At 41.8% G+C, this 26526-nt stretch overlaps 1 protein-coding gene across 1 annotated transcript in view; it reads right to left on the minus strand.

Annotated features, from left to right (window-relative positions):
• The window catches only part of FBN1 (fibrillin 1), a 248260-nt gene that overhangs the window by 146472 nt on the left and 75262 nt on the right, over positions 1 to 26526 (minus strand). The window contains 3 exon segments of the mRNA XM_070763010.1: positions 4269 to 4394; positions 9612 to 9737; positions 16721 to 16918. Coding sequence (XP_070619111.1) covers positions 4269 to 4394; positions 9612 to 9737; positions 16721 to 16918 — 450 coding nt within the window.

Here is a 26526-nt window from a genome sequence, read left to right on the forward strand (position 1 = left end):
CTGAATTACAGGCATAGAAAAACGGTGGAAAGGAAGGAGGAGGGGGAAAAAAGAGAGATTTTTGAACTAACATTAGTGCGACTGATTCCAGACTAGTTTTGTGCCCAGTCCTGTGGTTTTTTGGCTAGCATCTTTGAAACACTGCAAATATAGAAGATGCAAAGCTGAGCTATCGGCGGGGAATGGGCTGGGTTTTTTGCATGCGAGTGTGTTTTGTTTTGGAAATGTTGCCGAAATTAAGAAGGGCTCGGGGGTCTGGAATATGTAAAGCTTTCACTATTTCATGTCCTTGCTGAAATATCCAGCAATTCCATTAAAATGCTTGAGCCGACAGTCATGGTGTGAAATGAGCTAAGCTTGAAACCTGTAAGAAGTACGGTCACCCTATTTGCACTGATGCCGAAGACATTGCCTGAGAAAGGCCGTTTGTCCCCAAAAGATGCTAAACCAGGAAAGAAGATATATCTAAACATTCTTTGCAAGTTCGTCACCAAGACTGGGACACATTCCTTCCCATGTCTTTTAGGAATTCTGAGACTAGGGTCAAGGACCGATTTTAGTTCCTGATAGTTTGGACTATCTACGCTCTCGTTCACATCCTGGATATAAAAGCAGGAGACAGACAGGAAAAGGGTCCGAATGCATCCAGAATTATATTTAAAAAGCAGAGTTCACAAACTTTTTATAAGGGTAATTGCTCTTACTATGTAGGGGCAGCATGCTAGGGCTGTTTAACAGATTAATGGAGTTGGAAGGGACCTTTTTAGGTTATCTAGCCCAGTGTTTCCCAACCTTGGCAACTTGAAGATATCTGGACTTCAACTCCCAGAATTCCTCAGCCAGTGAATGCTGGCTGGGGAATTCTGGGAGTTGAAGTCAATTCAATTTCAATTCAATTTATTAGAGTTGTATGCCGCCCCTCTCCGAAGACTCGGGGCGGCTCACAACAATAATAAAAACAATATTCCAGCGAAAACAAATCTAATATTTAAAAGCACATAAAACCCTATCATATTTAAAAAAGCAAACAACATATACATACCCAAACATAAATATAAAAAAGCCTGGGGGAAAGGTGTCTCAACTCCCCCATGCCTGGTGGTATAGATGGGTCTTGAGTAATTTACGAAAGACAAGGAGTGTGGGGGCAGTTCTAATCTCTGGGGGGAGTTGATTCCAGAGGGCTGGGGCTGCCACAGAGAAGGCTCTTCCCCTGGGGCCCGCCAAACGACATTGTTTGGTCAACAGGACCTGGAGAAGGCCAATTGTGTGGGACCTTATCGGTCGCTGGGATTTGTGCGGTAGAAGGCGGTTCCAGAGGTACTCTGGTCCAATGCCATGCAGGGCTTTAAAGGTCATAACCAACACTTTGAATTGTGGCCGGAAACTGATCGGCAGCCAATGCAGGCCACGGAGTGTTGCAGAAACATGGGCGAAACTAGGAAGCCCCATGATGGCTCTCGCGGCCGCGTTCTGCACAATCTGAAGTTTCCGAACACTTTTCAGAGGTAGCCCCATGAAGTCCAGATATCTTCAAGTTGCCAAGGTTGGGAAACACTGATCGAGCCCCATCTGCCCAAGCAGGAGACCCTACACTAGCTCTGATAAATCTCTTCTTCAAAACCTCCAGAGATGAAGCTCCCACAACTTCTGAAGACAATTTCTGCTCCATTGGTAGATTGTTCTCCTTGTCAGAAAATTTCTCCTTATTTCTAGATTGAATCTCTCCTTGGTCAGTTTCCATCCCTTATTCCTTGTCTGGCCTTCCAGTGCTTTGGAAAATACGTTGACCCCTTCCTCTATGTGGCAGTTCCTCAAATATGGGAAGACTGCGATCATGTCTCCGCTGGTCCTTCTTTTCATTAAACTAGCCATACTCAGTTCCTGTAACCGTTCATCATATGTTTTAGTCTCCAGTCCCCTAATCATCTTTGTTGCTCTTCTCTGCACTTTTTCTAGAGTCTCAACAACTTTTTAATAGTGTACTGCCAAATTTGAAGGCCTCTGCGGCTATAAAGAGCAAAATGTTTTTTGTTATTGTTTTAGGTGTAATATTTTGGGTAATTAGCGAGGAAAATGCATTATTGTGTACTCTTGTGAGGTCCAAACTACAGTAGACATCAAACACTGCCCTAAACTTTTTTTAGAAAGGCATCCAAAATGAATCACCTCCCCAAATAAATGTGTTCCAGATTTCCGAGGAAAAAGTAAAGTTTATACGATTGGTCCTATTCCATGTCAGTTTTGTTCTGCATTTTCCCCTCAAGTGACCCCTTCTGATATGAAGAGATATGTAAAAACCTGCATTTGGAAAAGGTATTGTATTTCAAACAGGAACACCCAGAAACTGAGCAGACTTAACAAAATAAAGATGGTAAGTCATAAGGGCTGCATTCTTCTATCCTCTTTTTCTTTCTTTCTTTCTTTCTTTCTTTTTCATTCTTTCTTTTCTCTTTTTCTTTTCCCTTCCTTCCTTGCCCTTCTTTTCCCCCTTCTTTCCTTCCCTCCTTTCCTCTCTTATTTCTCTATTTCCCCCCCTCATTCCCTGGTTTTTTCCCTTCTCATAATACATCTGTATTTCCAGTACATAACAAACCAACCTAAGCTGCATTCTTACACTCGCAAACTGCTGATGTATGCAGCTCCTTCTTGTACTGTTGCCATTGATTTATTTATTTTAATGCACATATCTACCGGGGAATGCTAGCTTAAATGAAAAGAGCTTTTAAAAGTATTTTAGCTACGTTCCTTAACAGGAGAATATTAACTTTGACTAAGGATCCTATTGTGAATGACCAAATTGTGTGGTTATTTCTTGAAAAATTCAAGAAAGCTGCTCCCCAAAATGCATCAGATGTTGGATGGATAGGAAACTCTTTAATTGATTCTTTTGGGGGACTGCTTTTTAATTAATTACATGTGCTGCTTGAACTTAGAAGTAGCGGGAAATGAGTAGGGGCGTAGTGGGAAAGGAGTAGTCATGGAGTTTTGAAACACACAGAACCCAAATCAAACCCAAATCAAAGAGAGCCGTTTCCTTAAAACAAACAGGATTTGCCAATACCTGGGTTGACTGCTTCAGCTTCAACCACAACAACACAAGAGCACACAACAGATTTAAACTTAATATTAACCGCTCCAAACTTGACTGTAAAAAATATGACTTCAGTAATCGAGTTGTCGAAGCGTGGAACTCATTACTGGACTCCATAGTGTCATCCCCAAACCCCCAACACTTTACCCTTAGATTATCTACGGTTGACCTATCCAGATTCCTAAGAGGTCAGTAAGGGGCGAGTACAAGTGCACTAGAGTGCCTTCCGTCCCCTGTCCTATTGCTCTCCTATATCTCCTACACCTTTCTTCTATTCCTATATCTCTTCTATTCTTTCATTGATATGTTCTATTACTATATCTTCTTTTCTATTATTTCTTAGATATATTTTACTATGAGTATCTCCTCTATAACCTTCATCATGTATTTTACTATGTGTATATAGATATATACCCACTAAAACCCTCATTGTGTATTGGACAAAATAAATAAATAAAAATAAAATAAATAAATAAAATATCTGCTTAAAGGAAAGCTGAAAGAAAATATTCCTTGCACTAAACACACAGAAAGAAATTTACAGATGAGTACAGTGTTCCCTCTAATTTTTTGGGGGGGTGGGCGGAAAAGTATAGTGTCTGAGCGGCAGTCCCTTCGGGACTGGGAGGCACAGAAATAATAAATAAACAAACAAACAAATAAAAAACCCACCCTGTTTTGCCTCAGAGAATTTCAAAATAAAATACTGTACTGTGTGTCTATAACAGTGAGCTCATAATAGGGCAACTCTATCAATATCAAAATGCCACTTAAATAGTTGAGCTAGTTTCAAAGTAGATTTTGATTTTCTTTCTCTCTTCCTTACTCCCATTCTTTTTCTTTCTCTTTTCCTTCCTCTCTTTTTTCTACCCGTTTCTCTCTCTTCCTCTCTCTCTCCTTCCCTCTCACTTTTTCCCTCTCGGCTTCTGGGCAGGTTTGGAAAACTCTGAGTTGATGATGATTTTTAAGTGAGCGATTGCTCACTGATCAGCTTAGAGGGAACTATGGATGAGTAACCATTTCACAAAAGCTAACTTCGGGGAACTCCTCCGATACCTTGAAAAATATTAACGTCATGTTTCTGTGAATTGCCGCCTCTCTTTCTTGGATTCAAAGAGCCGGATTCTAACAGGCTTGCCCATAACCACACCCATGTTTGCAATTCCTTACTCACCAATGCAGCCGGTGCCATCGGGCGTTGTGGCATATCCGGAGGGACATTTGCAAAAGTAACTACTGATGGTGTTAGAACATTCGCCCCCTTCGCAGATGCCAGGGATGGTGCTGCATTCATCGATATCTATGGGTTTAAAAACAAGGATGATTTGAATAGAAACTAGAAACATAGAAACATAGAAGACTGACGGCAGAAAAAGACTTCATGGTTCATCTAGTCTGCCCTTATACTATTTCCTGTATTTTATCTTACAATGGATCTATGTTTATCCCAGGCATGTTTAAATTCAGTTACTGTGGATTTACCAACCACGTCTGCTGGAAGTTTGTTCCAAGGATCTACTACTCTTTCAGTGAAATAATATTTTCTCAAGTTGCTTTTGATCTTTCCCCCAACTAACTTCAGATTGTGTCCCCTTGTCCTTGTGTTCACTTTCCTATTAAAAACTCTTCCCTCCTGGACCTTATTTAACCCTTTAATATATTTAAATGTTTCGATCATGTCCCCCCTTTTCCTTCTGTCCTCCAGACTATACAGATTGAATTCATTAAGTCTTTCCTGATACATTTTATGCTTAAGACCTTCCACCATTCTTGTAGCCCGTCTTTGGACCCGTTCAATTTTGTCAATATCTTTTTGTAGGTGAGGTCTCCAGAACTGAACACAGTACTCCAAATGTGGTCTCACCAGCGCTCTATATAAGGGGATCACAATCTCCCTCTTCCTGCTTGTTATACCTCTAGCTATGCAGCCAAGCATCCTACTTGCTTTTCGTACTGCCCGACCACACTGCTCACCCATTTTGAGACTGTCAGAAATCACTCCCCCTAAATCCTTCTCTTCTGAAGTTTTTGCTAACACAGAACTGCCAATGCAATACTCAGATTGAGGATTCCTTTTCCCCAAGTGCACTAACCTTATAAATTGCCGAGGCCCTTTTAAGCATTTTTCTTTTCCCTTTTAGAAGGTGTCCTTTGCCAGTTGTGGCATGAAGAGGTGTTGCTACCAATGCTACCAAAAGGGTGGAAAGTCTTAAGCATAAAACGTATCAGGAAAGACTTCATGAACCAGAATACCCTACGAAAGCAGACTATCAATCCTAGGTCTAGAAAGCTTAGAACTACGTCGCCTAAAACACGATCTAAGTATTGCCCACAAGATCATATGCTGCAACGTTCTACCTGTCAATGACTATTTCAGCTTCAATCGCAACAACACAAGAGCGCGCAACAGATTCAAACTTAATATTAACCGCTCCAAACTTGATTGTAAAAAAATATGACTTCAACAACCGAGTTGTCGAAGCGTGGAACTCATTACCTGACTCAGTAGTGTCAACCCCTAACCCCAAACATTTTTCCCTTAGACTATCCACGATTGACCTCTCCAGGTTCCTTAGAGGTCAGTAAGGGGCGTGCATAAGTGCACCAGTGTGCCTTCCGTCCCCTGTCCAATTGTCTCTCCTTATCTCATTTATCTTTTCTTCCTTTCAAATATGTTCACCTATACTTTTATATCTTTTCTTCTATTCTTTTCTTTACTTATATTATTACATATCTTTCTCTTCAATGTGTATTATGTATTGGACAAAATAAATAAATAAATAAATAAATAAAAACTCCATATGTATAGCCTGGAGGACAGAAGGGAAAGGGAGGGACAGGATCAAAACATTTAGGGTTGAGTAAGGTTCAGGAGGGAAGTGTTTAGAATGATGTATTTTGAAGTGAAAGGTAGTCATCTTCCAAAACTAGACAGTTGGCTTAAACCAAAGAAGTCTCAAGGGTTTATTAATTCTTCAAAGAACTGTGGTAACTTCGAATAGGAAAGGATGAGTCTTGAAATCAAGAGGTGTGTGTTTATCTTTGATGTTAAAATTGGAACACCCTTGAAACGGCAATTATAGTAGATGATGGGACTACACAATTCTGGATTTAGGAAGGGACTACCTTGCCTTACTGAATGATTTTTTAATTGTTGTTCAACATACTCCTAGGGGTTTTAAAACAGGACATCCATTCATTCCAACCTGAAATTCATGCTGTGCCTCCTAAATTTTAATTGGTTACTTTATTTATTTTATTTTATTTATTTATTTTGTCCAATACAAATTGAAAGTTAAGGAGAATAAAAACGTGTAGTAGTAAATATCAGGGAAGGGTTAGAAGAAGAGATATGAGAATAGAATACATCAATGAAGAGTAGAGGAAGGATATATGGATGGGAGAAAAGATATATAAAATATAGGAGAGACAATTGGACAGGGGACGGAAGGCACACTAGTGCACTTATGCTCGCCCCTTACTGACCTCTAAGGAATCTGGAGAAGTCAACCATGGAAAGTCTAAGGGGAAAATGTTGGGGGTTGGGGGTTGACACCACGGAGTCTGGTAATGAGTTCCACGCTTCAACAACTCGATTGCTAAAGTCATATTTTTTACAGTCAAGTTTGGAGCGGTTGATATTAAGTTTGAACCTGTTGTGTGCTCTTGTGTTATTGCGGTTGAAGCTGAAGTAGTTGTTGACAGGCAGGATGTTGCAGCATATGATCTTGTGGGCAATACTTAGATCATGTTTAAGGCGTCGTAGTTCTAAGCTTTCTAGACCCAGGATTGTAAGTCTAGTTTTGTAGGGTATTTTGTTTCGAGTGGTGGAGTGAAGGGCTCTTCTGGTGAAGTATCGTTGGACCTTTCCTAGGGTGTTAATGTCCGAAATTCGGTGTGGGTTCCAGACAGGTGAGCTGTATTCGAGGATGGGTCTGGCGAAAGTTTTGTAAGCTCTGGTGAGTAGTGTGAGATTGCCGGAGCAGAAGCTACGTAGGATCAGGTTGATAAGAAGCCTTTTTGGCTATATTGTTGCAGTGGGCTTTGGCACTTAAGTCATTTGATATTAGTATTCCAGGGTCTTTTACTGCGTGGAGGCTGTTTGTCAGATTTTGTTTATTTAGTTTGTATACGAAGTTCGGATTCTTTTTGCCGATGTGGAGGACAGAGCATTTGCTAGATGATATTTGAAGTTGCCAAGTGTTAGACCAATCTGAGATTTATATAGTATATTTATATACATAAATATCCTCCAGTCTGGAGGACAGAAGGAAAAGGGGGGACATGATCGAAACATTTAAATATATTAAAGGGTTAAATAAGGTTCAGGAGGGAAGTGTTTTTAATAGGAAAGTGAACACAAGGACAAGGGGACACAATCTGAAGTTAGTTGGGGGAAAGATCAAAAGCAACATGAGAAAATATTATTTTACTGAAAGAGTAGTAGATCCTTGGAACAAACTTCCAGCAGACGTGGTAGATAAATCCACATTAACTGAATTTAAACATGCCTGGGATAAACATATATCCATCCTAAGATAAAATACAGAAAATAGTATAAGGGCAGACTAGATGGACCATGAGGTCTTTTTCTGCCGTCAATCTTTTATGTTTCTATGTAATCAATCTCAGAAGGCACCAAGACCTTCTTTATCTTCCCCAATGTTCTCCTGCGATGATTAGTTTATAATTTCTATGTTTCTATAATTCTTATATTATCCAGCCTACAGGAACTTAAAATTTTAGCTGCAAAAAGTGCTTGCTCAGTTTGGGTTCTACGAGACTACGGCTCTGAAAATATGATTGCGTCAGTTCAAAAATTCCAGCAACGCTCTGCAATTTGGATGTCCTGCTTTGCAACCCCACTGAAACAAGAATCCAAGGCGAATTCAGACAGTGGGAATCGTTTTAGTTAATTCCACGTAATCTGGTGGAGTTAAGTTTCTGAAATGGGTCGCTACTGAGTTTCTCTCCGAAAAGAAACACTTCAGTGATGTTGGAGAAATTAAGGCATTCCTCCCCTTTGCCTGCCCTTTGGCCAACATTGTTGGCAGACAGCATGAAAACTCTATTTGTCTGGATCAAATCCTTTGCAAATTGGTTTACATAAGACAGAATAAAAAATGACAAAGTAGTTGTTGTGTAAAGATTATTATTTAAGCTAACGTTTAGAAATAAGCCCTATGTTAGAAGACAGCCAATCTCCAGAATTTTAGGGAATTACACTCAGGACAAATTGTGTTACTACTTTTAAAAGGGTTGTTTTTGATAGATGTGTTGTTGTGATTCACTGCAACGAACAGTTCGCTTAAGGATACCGTCTGCATAACTCCAGTAATGGCCATTGTATTAGGCTGTTTTAATGCTAAGAAAGCAAAAAAAAAAATCAAATTCTTGGGAAATAATGGGACCGTGAGTTCTTACATAGAAACATAGAAGACTGACGGCAGAAAAAGACCTCATGATCCATCTAGTCTGCCCTTATACTATTTTCTGTATTTTATCTTAGGATGGATATATGTTTATCCCCAGCATGTTTAAATTCAGTTACTGTGGTTTTACCAACCACATCTGCTGGAAGTTTGTTCCAAGGATCCACTACTCTTTCAGTAAAATAATATTTTCTCATGTTGCTTTTGATCTGTCCCCCAACTAACTTCAGATTGTGTCCCCTTGTTCTTGTGTTCACTTTCCTATTAAAAACACTTCCCTCCTGAACCTTATGTAACCCTTTAACATATTTAAATGTTTCGATCATGTCCCCCCTTTTCCTTCTGTCCTCCAGACTATACAGATTGAGTTCATTAAGTCTTTCCTGATACGTTTTATGCTTAAGACCTCCCACCATTCTTGTAGCCCGTCTTTGGACCCGTTCAATGTTGTCAATATCTTTTTGTAGGTGAACACAGTATTGCAAATGTGGTCTCACCAGTACTGTATATAGCGGGATCATAATCTCCTTCTTCCTGCTTGTTATACCTCTAGCTATGCAGCCAAGCATCCTACTTGCTTTCCCTACCACCTGACTGCACTGTTCACCCATTTTGAGACTGTCAGAAATCACTACCCCTAAATCCTTCTCTTCTGAAGTTTTTGCTAACACAGAACTGTCAATGCAATACTCAGATTGAGGATTCCTTTTCCCCAAGTGCATTATCTTACATTTGGAAACATTAAACTGCAGTTTCCATTGCTTTGACCATTTATCTAGTAAAGCTACATCATTTACCATATTACAGACGCCTGCAGGAATATCAACCCTATTGCACACTTTAGAGTCATCGGCAAATAGGCAAACCTTCCCAAATTACCAAATTTTCTGAGCAGCAAAACTTGGTAAAAATGCAACATCCATATTTAGGAATCAAAGAAATGCGACAGCTTTTAAGTTCCATGAAATGGAACATCTGGCTGCATATTTTGCCATGAATAAATACATTTTTTGCCCAAAGGATGGAATTAACATACTGAATGTGAAGTTTCCTATCTTTCCATAGAGAAGCTTAGAAAGACTTACCATCACATTTTTGTGTCACTTCATTAAACCTGTGTCCAGCTGGGCACTTGCACTCAAAAGATCCAACTGTATTAATGCAATTTCCTCCTTGACAAATCCCAGGGATAGCTTGGCATTCGTCCACATCTATCATGCAAAACAAAAAGAACACCACCCATTAATTCGCCCATCCAGATACAAACACACATGCAATGCTTTTGTATCCTGAACCAAATTTCTTCCTCGGCAAAGATGTGTGAATTATTAACATTGTGACTGCACATTTTTCCTCCCAGAAAAGATTCGGAAGCGACCATGTTTTCAATTTGGATGTCTGAAAAATGACAAGGCTGCTTTAATGAGGTGCTGTAGAGTTTGATATAGATCTTCCAAACCAGGTGAAGCCCTATAAAATACTTTCTGCTGCACGAATCCCAGTGACCGATTAGGTCCCACAGAGTGGGCCTTCTCCGGGTCCTGTCAACTAAACAATGTCGGTTGGCGGGCCCCAGGGGAAGAGCCTTCTCTGTGGCGGCCCCGACTCTCTGGAACCAACTCCCCCCAGAGATAAGAAATGCCCCCACCCTCCTTGCCTTTCGTAAACTCCTCAAAACCCACCTTTGCCGTCAGGCATGGGGGAACTGAGATATCTCCCCCGGGCCTATACAGTTTGTGTATGGTATGTTTGTACATATGTCTGCTTAATAATGGGGTTTTTAAAATATTTTAAATATAAAATATAAAATAAATTATTAGATTTGTTATGAACTGTTTTATTCTGTTGTGAGCCGTCCCGAGTCTACGGAGAGGGGCAGCATACACTTACATGTTTTACATTTTAATGAGAGTTTTGTTTTTATTCCTGGATAGAGCCAACCTACTGCATATATCAGCAATCTTACGGCACATCCAGCCTCATTGGATTTATTTATTTTTATTTTTATTATTTTATTATTATTTTATTATTATTATTTTTATGAGATTATATTTAAAGTAAAATTACAAAGGAACCTGCAAAGTAAAGAATGTCGACAGTACTCCATATAAGTCCCATTTTTAGATATTGTAATAACAAAACAAAGCCTGTCTAAGAAAGAATAGAAAAGAAGGTATAGTAATAGAACATATTAATGAAAGAATAGAAGAAGAAATATAGGAATAGAAGAAAGGTATAGGAGATATAAGAGGGCAATAGGACAGGGGACGGAAGGCACTCTAGTGCACTTGTTCTCGCCCCTTACTGACCTCTTAGGAATCTGGATAGGTCAACCGTAGATAATCTAAGGGTAAAGTGTTGGGGGTTTGGGGATGACACTATGGAGTCCAGTAATGAGTTCCACGCTTCGACAACTCGGTTCCTGAAGTCATATTTTTTACAGTGAAGTTTGGAGAGGTTAATATTAAGTTTAAATCTGTTGTGTGCTCTTGTGTTGTTGTGGTTGAAGCTGAAGTAGTCGCCGACAGGCAGGACGTTGCAGCACATGATTTTGTGGGCAATACTTAGATCTTGTTTAAGGCGTCTTAGTTCTAAACTTTCTGCAGCTATAAGTCTTCCTTCTCCCTGGATCCCATGTCTTGGAAATGAAGAGCTGTATACAAACATGTAGGTCTCTTGGGATTTGCCAAAATAAATCAAAATCGTGTGAAGATGGTTGGAAGGAGCTCAATGATGTCATCCAACAACTTGGTTTATAAACTGTGGGACATGTGACCCATTGTTAATCTGTACGGGACGGAGCTGTTCTACAAATACTGGACTACGCTAAAGTTTAAGCAGGAGCCAATGCTAGTTTAGGACACTGAACTTGACCGAGATGTATACATACTGTTTATGTACTTTTTGAGAGATACTGCAGCTGTTGAGAGACACCAAAAAAAAAATGATAATTTTTTTGGTGCCAAAGTACAGTCGATGTTTCTAAAATAATACAGGCCAGGACAGTGAAGGGTCGCTCTTCTTCGGCGCTACTTATTTATTATTTTATTTATTTATTAATTGGAGCCTTCTCTGTGGCGGCCCCGGCCCTCTGGAATCAACCCCCCGGAGATTAGAACTGCCCCCACCCTCCTTGTCTTTTGTAAATTACTCAAGACTCACTTATACTGCCAGGCATGGGGGAGTTGAGACACCTTTCCCCCAGGCTTCTTTATATTTTGTTTCATGTTTGGTATGAATGTGCTGTTCGGTTTTAAAATATATGATAGGGTTTTATATCCTTCTTTTAATATTAGATTTGTTTTGCTATAATATTATTTTTATTGTTGTGAGCCGCCCCGAGTCTTCGGAGAGAGGGGGGATACAAATCTAATTAATAATAATAATAATAATTATTATTATTATTATTATTATTATTATTATTATTATTATTATTATTATTATTTATATGCTGCCCCTCTCCGAGGACTCTACTGGTGCGCTCTCCGAGACCGGCGCGGGCGTGCACATGTCTGGTGTGGGCGCGCATGCTTCAGCATGAGATTTGGCTTCTGTGCATGCGCCACAAAAGAAATCCCACACACGGATGCTCGTGCAAGTGACATTTCACCAATTTTCGGCAATTTCTTTCTTCCGCGCATGCTCCAAAGCAAAAAAAAGCCAAAAATAGGCAACATCTTGCATGTACGAGTGTCCTCACGTGAGATTTCTCTTGCAGTGCATGCGCAGAAGCCAAATCTCACATGGGGTGCACGCGCACTGGCCGGGAATGTGCAGCTGCATGCGCATCTCGTTTTTTGCCACCGCACTGCCGTGTGGCCTGGTACCAAGTGCAGCCCACCACTGGGCAGGAGTGAAATGTTCCCGGTTCGCTAGTGCCTATCGGTCATTGGAGATCCAGTCGTGAAGGGAGAATGAGGCTCCGCCCACCCAGTCACTTGCCGCCACTTGGGTTCTTTAACCGTCAGCACATGTGCAAAGCATTCTGTGTTTGCGCACAGGGTAAAATAATCCAAATGGTGGCTACTGATGAGCCGGGGTGGCGTAGCAGGTAGAGTGCTATACTGCAGGCCACTAAAGCTGACTGTAGATCTGCAGGTCAGCGGTTCAAATCTCATCACTGGCTCAAGGTTGACTCAACCTTCCATCCTTCTGAGGTGGATAAAATGAAGACCTGGATTGTGGGGATTATTATTATTATTATTATTATTATTATTATTATTATTAATTAGATTTGTATGCCGCCCCTCTCCGTAGACTCGGGGCGGCTAACAACAATAATAAAAACAGCATATGACAAATCTAATATTTAAAATAACTAAAAACCCTTATTAAAAACCAAACATACACACAAACACACCATGCATAAATTGTATGGGCCCAGGGGAAAAGGAATATCTTAGTTCCCCCATGCCTGATGACAGAGGTGGGTTTTAAGGAGCTTATGAAAGGCGAGGAGGGTGTGGGCAATTCTGATCTCTGGGGGGAGCTGGTTCCATAGGGTCGGGGCCGCCACAGAGAAGGCTCTTTCCCTGGGTTCCGCCAAACGACATTGTTTAGTTGACGGGACTCGGAGAAGGCCCACTCTGTGCGATCTAAGTGGTCGCTGGGATTCGTGTGGCAGAAGGCTGGCTCTGTTAAAAAGTTCTATTGCTAACATGTTGTAAGTCTAAGGAGAAGGGTGGCATAAAAATTGAATAAATAAAATAAAATAAATAAATAAATAAAACTGGGCAGGTGGGTGGAGCCTGACACTCCCTTCATGACCAGCTCTCTGACCACCGACAGGCACAAACGAACCGGAAGCATTTCACCCCTGTGTTGTGGTTAGCTCTGGCCCAGCTCCTGCCCCAAGGAATGTGCAGGTGGATGAGGGGGAAACATCCACATGCCGCAAGCCTGTTTTGTTCCCAATGGAATCTGCCGACGAAGCCTCCTCTGACCAAGAAAGCGTGAGTGACAGGGAAGAAGAGAGTTTGGCAGACAGCCCAGGAGGAGATCAATCATCTGTATCATCCCGGGATTCTGAACAAGAATTAATGACACATCCATGCATGCATAGAGTGATGCATAGGAGACAATAACTGAAGGATTATTACAAGAGAAAATGAGGCCACCTGTGGTTGGGTGGGGCTGCTGTAATTAGTGCTACAGATAAAAGTACAGCTTGGTGTTTTAGCCTCATGGCAGTTTATCTGATTCATTGTTTCATCAAGATCATGTTTTTTGTGCTGTTCAAGATTGTGTGTGGACTCTCTGGACTTTAGAATTGGACTCAATTTCCCAGTTATTGGGTGAGCAATTGGACTGCATTCAACCTGTGCCTTGTGTGTACCAGAAAATCCCTTTGACATTTAAAAAGGGAGCTGTTTCTGTTTTTCTGTTTATAAAAACTTTTGGGTTTTCCTTTTATCGTGTGGTGTGTGTCTTCCTGGACTAATTACTCTGTAATTACGGGCGGTTGAAACACGCCGACAGAACACCCCTGAATGGGGTGAATTCTGGAATTCTCCTGGGACAGATTTTGGATTCGCAACAATAACGTGGTCCATCCTGCATAATGTTTACCTTTTCTGCACCCACAAACTAACCGTTTCTCATTAAATTGGATCTTTCCCCCTGACCAATAAATGTAATGCATGTTGCGATTGGATTGTCTGATTGAGTAATATATAGGTTTTTTTGCTGTAGTTTTTGAATGCATTAGATTTGTTTTCTACGCTTTGTTTCTATATTCATTCTGTGAGCCGCCCTGAGTTTTCGGAGAAGGGCTGCATACAAATCCAATTAATAATAATAATAATAATAATAATAATAATAATAATAATAATAATAATAATAATAATTTTTTAAAAAAGACATTTTAGAGGCAGGTCTTGTTAAAAAATAAAAAATAAGAACTCCTTCAAGACAGGGTCTTGAGACTATTAAGCCCACACCAATTCAGCCCATAGCTGCCGTCCCTGTTAACTTTCTCCTATTTCCTACCAGACGTTCAGACAATAAAAGAATTTATACAGCTGGATGTGTTCGAAATAAAAGCCAAAAGCAGGGCAAGAACTTTCAACGGCAACACAGACTTCAGGCATCTTGGCACATCTTGAGATTCAAAAATCAAACATAAGTGGGTTTCAATTAGCATATTGTGTAATAGGCTGGGTTTTTTTTAAAACCCAGGAATCTTTAAAAGAGTCATCTCAGGGTTTAGGGAGACGGCTCTATTAATGGGTTTGGCGGGGGAAATAACATGAAAAGAAAACATCGCAGGATCACCAGCCTTAAGATTTGTTTCCAGAAGCTGCTTAGAGAGGGCTGTAAAAGCATTATGAAGTGGTATATAAGTCTAAATGCTACCATCTGTCTGTCTGTCTGTCTATCTATCTATCTATCTATCTATCTATCTTTCTATCTTTCTATCTTTCTTTCTTTCTATCTTTCTATCTTTCTATCTTTCTATCTTTCTATCTTTCTATCTTTCTATCTTTCTATCTTTCTATCTTTCTATCTATCTATCTATCTATCTATCTATCAATCTATCTATATCTATCTTTCTATCTATCTATCTATCTATCTTTCTATCTTTCTATCTTTCTATCTATCAATCTATCTATATCTATCTTTCTATCTTTCTATCTATCTATCTATCTATCTATCTATCTATCTTTCTATCTTTCTATCTATCAATCTATCTATATCTATCTTTCTATCTTTCTATCTATCTATCTTTCTATCTATCTATCTTTCTATCTTTCTATCTATCTATCTATCTATCTTTCTTTCTATCTATCTATCTTTCTTTCTATCTTTCTATCTTTCTATCTTTCTATCTTTCTATCTTTCTATCTTTCTATCTTTCTTTCTATCTATCTTTATTTCTATCTTTCTATCTATCTATCTATCTATCTTTCTATCTATCTTTCTATCTTTCTATCTATCTATCTATCCTATCTATATCAAGAGCTGGGGTTCAGCAGTTCAGATCTCACCACTGGCTCAAGATTGACTCAGCCTTCCATCCTTCTGATGTGGGTCAAATGAGGACCAAGATTGTTGGGGCAATAGGCTGATTCTATAGCCCGCTTTGAGAGGGCAGTAAAAACATTATGAAGCGGTATATAAGTCTAAACGCTACCATCTCTCTCTCTCTCTCTCTTTTATCTCTCTCTCTCTCTCTCTCTCTCTCTCTCTTTATCTATCTATCTATTTATCTATCAAAAGCTGGAGTACAGCAGTTCAAATCTCACCACCGGCTCAAGGTTGACTCAGCCATTCTTCTGAGATGGGTAAAATGAGGACCCGGATTGTTGGGGGCAAGAGGCTGATTCTGTAAACCACTTAGAGAGGGCTGTAAAAGCACTATGACGCGGTAGATAAGTCTAAATGCTATTGCTATCATGGAACTGTTTGTTTGTTTGTTTGTTTGTTTGTTTGTTTGCTTGCTTGCTTGCTTGCTTGCTTGCTTGCTTGCTTGCTTGCTTGCTTGCTTGCTTGCTTGCTTGCTTGCTTGCTTGCTTGCTTGCTTGCTTGCTTGCTTGCTTGCTTGTTTTCTTATGCTGCCCTTCTCCTTAGACTCAGGGCGGCTTACAACATGTAATAGCCCTTTTTAACAATATTCAATATCAACTTTATTTGATTAGTCAATTGACCATATCAAAGTGAGGAAAAGGACCACATCGATCGTCATAAAACTGTGACTGGTTAAAATACAATAAAATTGGCTAAAATAGAGGGAATTTGAATAAATAATGTTAAAATGCTAAATTGTTAATATGCTAAAATTGAGTAGTAAAAGATGAGAGTAGTAACAGAGCCAGCCTATTGCCCCCACAATCCGGGTCCTCATTTTACCTACCTTGGAAAGGGGTGGCATACAAATCTAATAAATTATTATTATTAAATTATTATTATTATGGGAGGCTGAGTCAGTCTTTAGCCGGTGATGAGATTTGAACCGCTGACCTGCAAGATCTAGCAGTCAGCCTCAGTGGCCTGCAATACAGCACTCCACCCACTGTGCCACCTCGGCTCCTTTCAAAGTGATTTGCACCAAAGTGATTCGCTTAACAACTGTGGCCCAAAGGTCATCAAATGGGGACAGACTCCCTTCCCGACCATCGCGCTTAACCACAGAAATCCCGGGCTGCATTGTAGTTCAAGGATCAGCTGCATAAGAAAGATTGCAAGAGTCACTTACCTTGGCAAGCTCCTGATCGGATGTTTGGGATGAATCCCCGTCGGCAAGGACTAGGCTGGGCTGGGCACATTTCGCACGGGTGACCCCAGGCTCTGCCCACCGTCGCGCAGCAGAGGGTCTTGGTGCACACGATCCCGCTGAGTTGCCCCTGGCACATCTGGTTGGCCACCAAAGTGAAGCACGGGCCGGTCCTGTAATCTGAATCACAGCGAGAAAACCTCGGTCAGCAGGAGGCTCGGAATGTTAGCAAAAACTTCAGAAGAGAAGGATTTAGGGGTGGTGATTTCTGACAGTCTCCGAATGGGTAAACAGTGCGGTCAGGCGGTAGAGAACGCAAGTAGAAGGGGCATACATAAGTGCACTGGTGTGCCTTTCGTCCCCTGTCCAATTGTCTTTCCTTTCTCTCACTTATCATATATATTTTCTTTCTTTCATATATCCTCTCCTCTACGCTCACTTTACCCTTATATATATTACTACATGTCTATTTTTCTCCCTATGTATTTGTGTATTGGACAAATGAATAAATAAAATAAAATGGAATGCTTGGCTGCATAGCTAGAGGTATCACAAGCAGGAAGAGGGAGATTGTGATCCCACTGTATAGAGCGCTGGTGAGACCACATTTGGAATACTGTGTTCAGTTCTGGAGACCTCACCTACAAAAAAGATATGGATAAAATTGAACGGGTCCAAAGACGGTCTACAAAAATGGTGGAAGGTCTTAAGCATAAAACTTATCAGGAAAGACTTAACAAACTCAATCTATACAGTCTGGAGGACAGAAGGGAAAGGGGGGGACAGGATCAAAACATTTAAATATGTTAAAGGATTAAATAAGGTTCAGGAGGGAAGTGTTTTTAATAGGAAAGTGAACACAAGAACAAGGGGACACAATCTGAGGTTAGTTGGGGGAAAGATCAGAAGCAACGTGAGAAAATATTATTTGACTGGAAGAGTAGTAGAGGCTTGGAACAAACTTCCAGCAGACATGGTTGGTATATCCACAGTAACTGAATTTAAACATGCCTGGGATAAACATACTGTATATCCATCCTAAGATAAAATACAGGAAGTAGTATAAGGGCACACTAGTGGACCAGGAGGTCTTTTTCTGCCATCAATCTTCTATGTTTCTATGTTTCTGCAACTATTCATTAGTCAGCCTTTAGTCTGGCGCATCCCTTTTTTCTAGATCTGGTCCTGCTTATCCCAGACGGAGACAAGTAGCCAAAGTTGGTGAATAAATCAAGTCCCTTAAATCGGGCAAAGAAAAATCATAGTTCAGAAATAGGTCATATTGCAAATGAGGAAACAGCAGTTGGAAACGCTTCTCTTTGCAAAATTTTGTGTTTTCCTTCTTTTCCCTTTTTTGCGCACTGAGACGGTCAACTTTGGGAGAGGTATAGCACAGGAGGACCCTCCAACCAGGGGTGAAATCCAGCAGTTTTTGATAGGTTCTGGAGAACCGGTAGCAGAAATTTGCAGTATCCTTCCCCCCTGGAGTGGGGAGGGAATGGGGATTTTGCAGTATCCTTCCCCCTGGAATGGGGAGGGAATGGGGATTTTGCAGTATCCTTCCCCCTGGAGTGGGGAGGGAGTGTGAATTTTGCAGTATCCTTCCCCCTGGAGTGGGGAGGGAATGGGGATTTTGTAGTATCCTTCCCCAGGACTGAGGAGGGAATGGGGATTTTGCAGTATCCTTCCCCAAGACTGAGGAGGGAATGGAGATTTTGGAGTATCCTTCTCCTGGAGTGGGGAGGGAATGGAGATTTTGCAGTATCCTTCCCCAAAACTGAGGAGGGAATGGGGATTTTGCAGTATCCTTCCCCCAGGACTGAGGAGGGAATGAGGATTTTGCAGTATCCTTCCCCTGGAGTGGGGAGGGAATGGAGATTTTGTAGTATCCTTCCCCAGGACTGAGGAGGGAATGGGGATTTTGCAGTATCCTTCCCCTGGAGTGGGGAGGGAATGGAGATTTTGTAGTATCCTTCCCCAGGACTGAGGAGGGAATGGGGATTTTGCAGTATCCTTCCCCAGGACTCAGGAGGGAATGGGGATTTTGCAGTATCCTTCCCCTGGAGTGGGGAGGGAATGGGGATTTTGCAGTATCCTTCCCCCAGGACTGAGGAGGGAATGGGGATTTTGCAGTATCCTTCCCCCTGGAGTGGGGAGGGAATGGGGATTTTGCAGTATCCTTCCCCCTGGAGTGGGGAGGGAATGGGGATTTTCCAGTATCCTTCCCCCTGGAGTGGGGAAGTAGTGCAGATTTTCCAGTATCCTTCCCCCTGGAGTGGAGAGGGAATGGGGATTTTGCAGTATCGTCCCCCTGCCACACCTACCATGTCACGCCCACAGAACCAATAGTAAAAAAAAATTGGATTTCACCCCTGCCCCTAATCCCCAGAAATGGGTGAGTGTGCAAACTCCATTTGTACAAATGGTGGGTCAACACCCCAAACCATCATTCCCCCGCCCACCACCACCAGTCTTCAGAGACAAAAAAAGTTGTGGACCACTACTATAGAATAACCATTACAGAGGGGTTTGGTCAGGAGATTATGCAATCCCGAGACTGAAGGGAGCATGAGAAAGAACATCAACACAACTCAGTGTTGATTTTGTTTAGTATAAAACGAGACAGAGAAGAACTTTTCGAGATTCTGCTATTATATCCTGCAGCAATAAAACAGCCTTCTTGGATTTCCTGCAGTCTCTCTTTGTTGAACTAGCCTACTTCGAAAGGCTTACCGACCCAGAACAATAAAAAAGGGAGTTAGCCCAGGGCTACGTGGCAGATGTGGCCAAACTACGGCATTCAACACGTCTGAATTTCATCAGTTACCATCTCTAGGTTGCAGCACCATTCTTTAATTGGGTCAATTTGTCACAAGAGTGAAGTCTTTCATTTTTTTGGCATGGGCAGCGCGTTTGGGAAACTTTGAGTAAGCTCCAGAAATCTGGGCCATTCAGGAGGGTTGGTACAGTAATATTAATGATCAACAGATGTGCCTCTTGGTAGCAATGCATAGGTTATTTCTTCGCCAGAGGCATTATGTCAGTGCTGCAAAGGCCGTTCGATTTTTTTGTTATCCGTTTTTAAATCACAGAACTTCTTCAACCTAAGCTACGTCAAAGTGGATCGTTGCTCAGTTAGTAACACTGGGGATGATAATAGAAGTAGAACCACTGTGGCGAGAGAGAAAGAGAGTAGGAAGTGTGAGAGAAATCTCAGAATCTTGGTGGATAACCAACTAAATGTGAGCCAGCAATGTGCAGCAGCACCTAAAAAAGCCAACACAATCTTAAGCTGTATCAACAGAGCGCTACACTCCAAGACTAGGGAAGTCCTAATACCACTATATAATGCCCTAGTCCAGGGGTGTTCTGTCGGGCTCTCTGGTAGAATCCTCCCAGTAGATCCTTGGAACAAACTTCCAGCAGACGTGGTTGGTAAATCCACAGTAACTGAATTTAAACATGCCTGGGATAAACATATATCCTTCCTAAGATAAAATACAGGAAATAGTATAAGGGCAGACTAGATGGACCATGAGGTCTTTTTCTGCCGTCAGTCTTCTATGTTTCTATAATTCCCTGATATTTCCCGAACTGCCGATTTCCCTGATAATTCTCCGATTTCCCTATTTTCCAGGTTTGCTGGACACCCTGCTTTTAGGAACATACAGAACTAAATATATATTTTATTTAACTGTGGCCATTTAACTGCGGGCAAACTTTGTCTGCCGCTCAAGGAGATGGTACGTGGGATACATCTACTTTGATTCGTTTACGGTTGGGCAAACTATTTATCGGCGAGATGAATTAAACTGGGCCATTAGTAAAATATCACGTTTTGTTCCATTATCCCATGGAAACAACCCAACGATGGCAGCGCCAAGTTCTGTCTCTGGCCCATGTACCCCCACTTCATTTTTCTCCCGTTAAACAAAAGCCTTTGTCACTAGCCTTTTCAGTAAAATTATGTGTGGCAGAGAGAAAATGTGAGTTTGCCCCCTTCTAATGAAGGTCATTATGAAGACTGAACATTCTTCTCTCAATTCTTGGTACCTTTCCAGATATTTATATGGGATAAATCTCAGTTCTCGTACATTTTGCTTGTGGGTTGTACCAGCTACCTAGATTTTTGTGCTAGGTATAGCATTAGATATAGGCTGGAAAGGCCGGAATCAACATATCTATGGAGATTCTCAGTCATCCAGGTCATTTATTTTATTTATTTATTTATTTATTGGATTTGTATGCTGCCCCTCTCCGTAGACTCGGGGTGGCTAACAACAGTAGTACAAAACAGCATGTAAATCCAATACTAAAACAGTTAAAAAACCCTTATTTGTAAAACCAAACATCCCTACAAACAAACATACCATGCATAAATTGTAAAGGCCTAGGGGGGAAGGAATATTTATTTATTTATTTATTATTTGGATTTGTATGCCGCCCCTCTCCGAAGACTCGGGGCGGCTCACAACAAGTGGAACAAATCCTAAATAATCCGACTAAATTTAAAATATTTGAAGATTTAAAAAACCCCATATACTAACAGACACGCACACAAGCATACCATGTATAAATTAAACATGCCCAGGGGGAGATGTTTCAGTTCCCCCATGCCTGACGGCAGAGGTGGGTTTTAAGGAGCTTACAAAAGGAGAGGAGGGTGGGGGCAATTCTAATCTCCAGAGGGAGTTGGTTCCAGAGGGCCGGGGCTGCCACAGAGAAGGCCCTTCCCCTGGGTCCAGCCAAACGACATTGTTTTGTTGACGGGACCCGGAGAAGGCCCACTCTGTGGGACCTAATCGGTCGCTGGGATTCGTGCGGCAGGAGGCGGTCTCGTAGATACCCTGGTCCAATGCCATGAAGGGCTTTAAAGGTCATAACCAACACTTTGAATTGTGACCGGAAATTGATCGGCAACCAATGCAGACTGCGGAGTGTTGGTGTTACATGGGCATACCTAAGTAAGCCCATGACTGCTCTCGCTGCTGCATTCTGCATGATCTGAAGTTTACGAACACTTTTCAAAGGTAGCCCCATGTGGAGAGCATTACAGTAGTCGAGCCTCGAGGTGATGAAGGCATGAGTGACTGTGAGCAGTGACTCCCGGTCCAAATAGGGCCGCAACTGGTGCACCAGGCGAACCTGGGCAAACGCCCCCCTCGCCACAGCTGAAAGATGATTCTCTAATGTGAGCTGTGGATCGAGGAGGACGCCCAAGTTGCAGACCCTCTCCGAGGGGGTCAATAATTCCCCCCCCCCAGGGTAATGGACGGACAGATGGGATTGTCCTTGGGAGGCAAAACCCACAGCCACTCCGTCTTATCCGGGTTGAGTCTGAGTCTGTTGACACCCATCCAGGTCCCAACAGCCTCCATGGATAACTCTTCAAGGTGTTTTTTTATAAAAGGCAATTGGACTTTTGTTTTTAATTGAGGAGGAAGAAGTTTCACTGCTCATCCAAGAAACTTCATCAGTTCTGACTAGATGGTGAGAAATATGGAAGAATCCGAGCTCCAGCAGTCAACCAGAACGGATGAAGCTACTTGGAGGAGAAGGGAAAGGACTTCTTCTTCTTCGAGGGGAAACTACAGTCCAGTTGCCTTTTGAAAAAGCACCGGAATCAACGTTCTCCAATTGGTCTTAGGGACTACAGCTCCCATGAACCTAACCAGCAGAGATGAAAGTTGTGACAAGTGAAAGGCATTATTGGATTTGGTTGAGGGACAATACATTTAAAATAAAATACATAGAGTTGGCCATAGAGTGCTGGTCATGGAGAATTGGCTGTGGCAAGTTATCCCATTCCACCATGGACCACAGCATGCCAGTCCCCCACCCCACTGTCTTCCACTGTCTCCCAGAGTTTGGACAAATTTATGTTCATTGTATCAATGAGACTATCTGTTGTGGTTAGCTCTGGCCCAGCTCCTGCCCCAAGGACTGTGGATGTGGGGGAGACATCCACATGCTGCAGGCCTGTTTTGCCCTCGGTGGAATCTGCTGATGAAGGCTCCTCTGACCAAGAAGACATGAGTGACAGGGAGGAGGAGAGTGTGGCAGACAGCTCAGAAGGAGATCAATTATCTAGCTCCTCCTTGGATTCAGAACAAGAGTTAATGATACAGCCATGCATGCGGAGAGCGATGCCTAGGCAGCAACAACTGAGAGATTATTATCAAAGAAAATGAGGCCACCTGTGGTTGGATGGGGCTGTGGTCATTAGTGAGGCTGCTATAAATAGCAGCCTGTGGGTTTGGCCATTGTGGAGGATTATTTGATCGTTGTGTTTCGTGACTGCTTTACTGACTTGGACCTTTTGTGTGCTGATTTTCCCCTGCTTTGAAACTAAACCAGAGCAAAGTGTGTTTCACCTTGTGAAAGAAGAAGGACTGTGCATTGCCTCATAGCTGCAAGCTAAGTATCACAGAACTGATAAGGGACTTGTACAAATTACCAGTTTGTTTGGAGACGAGTGCTCTTTGCTATACCAAAAGAGGGCTTGGTTTAAGTGAATTTTCATTATAAAGAACATTGTTTTGAATTTTCAAACGGTTGTGTGTCTGAAATTTGTACCTGTGAATTTTTGGGAGGATTCTACCAGAGAGCCCGACAGAACACTATCTAACCATCTCATCCCTGGCCGTCCCCTTCTCCTTTTGCCTTCAATCTTTCCCAACATCAGGGTCTTTTCCCCAGGAGGCCTCTCTTCTCATTAAGTGACCAACATATTTGGGCTTCAGTTTCTGTCCTTCCCCCATCAAACCCCCCCCCCCCCAAAAAAAGGCAGGGTTGATTTCCTTAAGGAAAGTGTCTTTTAGTAGTTTACAAATTACATCTATGCAAAATAGATATCTCAGCTTAATTCTGATAAATGCTTTCTGTTCATGCCCGCCCTACTATATAGGCTTAAATTTGTACTCCTGGTGTGCAAAAAACTCCTGCCTTAAACGATGAATAAAGCCTTGTGCAGATACCGCGATATCATTAGACAGACCGAACCGCTGGCTCCGTGGATCTTCTCAAAAGAGTGTGAGAGTTTGCTCGCTCTACTTATCAATGCTTCCTTTTGTTCCGTTCTGTTCAGCTTATTTTAATCACTATAACAGGCATCGTGGGTTTTTTTCTCCACACTACAAAATCACTCACCCATTGTTGTCGCTCTGTTGTACCGCACAGATAAATATTTTAGGAGCGTTAAATCTCCCCTAGGGTGCCAGTTTGTCGCGCACATCTGCTTCGTTCAAAAGTTGTGTCTGTTTGCAGAACACCATTCAAACGCTGCTTCAAAAATGTATCCCACTTAGAAAGCCTTTATCTATCTATCTATCTATCTATCTATCTATCTATCTATCTATCTATCTATCTATCTATCTATCTATTTATTTATTTTGTCCAATACACAATGAGGGTTTTAGTGGGTATATATCTATATACACATAGTCAAGTACATGATGAAGGTTATAGAGGAGATACTCATAGTAAAATATATCTAAGAAAGAATAGAAAAGAAGGTATAGTAATAGAACATGTTAATGAAAGAATAGAATAAGAGATATAGGAATGGAAGAAAGGTATAGGAGATATAGGAGAGCAATAGGACAGGGGATGGAAGGCACTCTAGTGCACTTGTACTCGCCCCTTGCTGACCTCTAATCAACATTTTGAGATCTTCATTAAGGGTGGGGGAGGCGGGGAGGAAACCTCACACTGCAAAGTTATCGTTAACTTCATTCCTCCTGGCTGAATGTAGCTTTTAAAATGTAAAATCAGCACAAGCAGGATTCTGATCATTAATAAACATTTTTTTTATACTGAGAACAAGATCATTCTGTTTGCACTTGGACAGATGAACATAATATAACCACCCAGAAAGGAATAACATGTATTTTGGAAGTGAAGTGACAAACTATAAAAATGGAAAACAAATATTCAGTTAGGGAGTGTGCTTTCACACTCCAAAGACCAATTGTTTCGGCAAATTTTGCCCTGAAAGGCAATCCTAATCTCTGGATTGATAAATAAAATATAGATCTTTATAATACAAAAGGAGAATTTTGATTCCACAATAGTTGGTCAAGCCATTTAATTTCTCTCGATGGAAACCAACTGCACAGATGTCATAGACCAGTGATGGTGAACCTTTTTTTCCTCGGATGCCAAACGAGTGTGAATGTGCACTATTGTGCATGTGTGAGTGCCCACACCCATAATTCCAAACGGATGAGCTGTATTCGAGGATGGGTCTGGCAAAAGTTTTGTAAGCTCTGGTAAGTAGTGTGAGATTGCCAGAGCAGAAGCTACGTAGGATTAGGTTTGCAACTCTTGAAGCCTTCTTGGCTATATTGTTGCAGTGGGCTTTGGCACTTAAATCTTTTGTTATTAGTATACCAAGGTCTTTAACCAAGTGGGGATTATCTGTGATAATTTGATTATTCAGTTCGTATTTGGAGTTCAGATTCTTCTTCCCAATGTGTAGGACAGAGCATTTGCTAGTTGAGATTTGGCCGGCGCACATATGCACATTGGAGTTGAGCTAGGGCAATGGCTTGTGTGCCAGCAGATATGGCTCTGCGTGCCACCTGTGGCATCCATGCCATAGGTTCACCATCACTGTCATAGACAGTCATCGTATCTCTGTAAGCAACCCATCTAGGCATAATTATAAGAGGGGGTGCCAAACTTTCAAGTGGAATCATTAATACTTGATGCTAGCCGTACTTAAAACTCAATCATAAAATTGATTTGTCGCAGAGATTAAGACGCTTTAGAACCTCAACTTCTACAAACAAGCCTTTGGCTACACCGCAGAAGCTGTCATTACTGTTTTGCGCATGGTGATGACTGACAGTGCACAGCAAAACACTGCCAGAAAAGAACGGAGACACAAGGTGTTTCCAGGAACACAGTCGGAAAGCTGAAAGGTAGCATAGTAGCTGAGAACTAAGGCAGACACAGCAAAGCTACTGAGGGTGTCAATTCTTCCCTTGGCCTTGTTTAAAGAAATTGGCGCTCAGCCCAGCTCCAAACCCGGAAACTGAACCATAAACCAGGTTACGCATAGGATGCTGTGGTAGGAACCCTTCATGCTTGGCCCAATATCTGAAGCAACTGGAGAAGCATCTATATGCCATTCTTGATTGCTAGGCTACACGTATTGTATAAACGCAATCAGAACCATTGATAAACCAGGGATGAAAAATTAACTTTTTCTGCATCCTTGTGGCTCATTTATCAAATCCAGCAGTGGATTGCTCCCGGTTCAGCCTGGTTATAAGAACCAGTAGTGACCATTGTAGAGAAAATTGTGGCACAGACAATACAGTGATACCTTGTCTTACAAACGCCTCGTCATACAAACTTTTCGAGATACAAACTTGGGGTTTAAGATTTTTTTGCCTCTTCTTACAAACTATTTTCACCTTACAAACCCACCGCCGCCGCTGGGATGCCTCACCTCCGGACTTCCGTTGCCAGTGAAGCACCCATTTTTGCGCTGCTGGGATTCCCCTGAGGCTCCCCTCCATGGGAAACCCCACCTCCGGACTTCCGTGTTTTTGTGATGCTGCAAGGGAATCCCAGCAGGGGAATCCCAGCAGCGCAAAAACGGGCACTTCGCTGGCAACAGAAGTCCAGAGGTGGGGTTTCCCAGCGAGGGGAGCCTCAGTGAAATCGCAGCATTGCAAAAACACAGAGGTCCGGAGGTGGGGTTTCCCATGGAGGGGAGCCTCAGGGGAATCCCAGCAGTGCAAAAACGGGTGCTTCGGCTGGCAAAAGGGGTGAATTTT

This window comes from Erythrolamprus reginae, chromosome 10, assembly GCF_031021105.1.
Source record: "Erythrolamprus reginae isolate rEryReg1 chromosome 10, rEryReg1.hap1, whole genome shotgun sequence".
Lineage (NCBI taxonomy): Eukaryota > Metazoa > Chordata > Lepidosauria > Squamata > Dipsadidae > Erythrolamprus > Erythrolamprus reginae.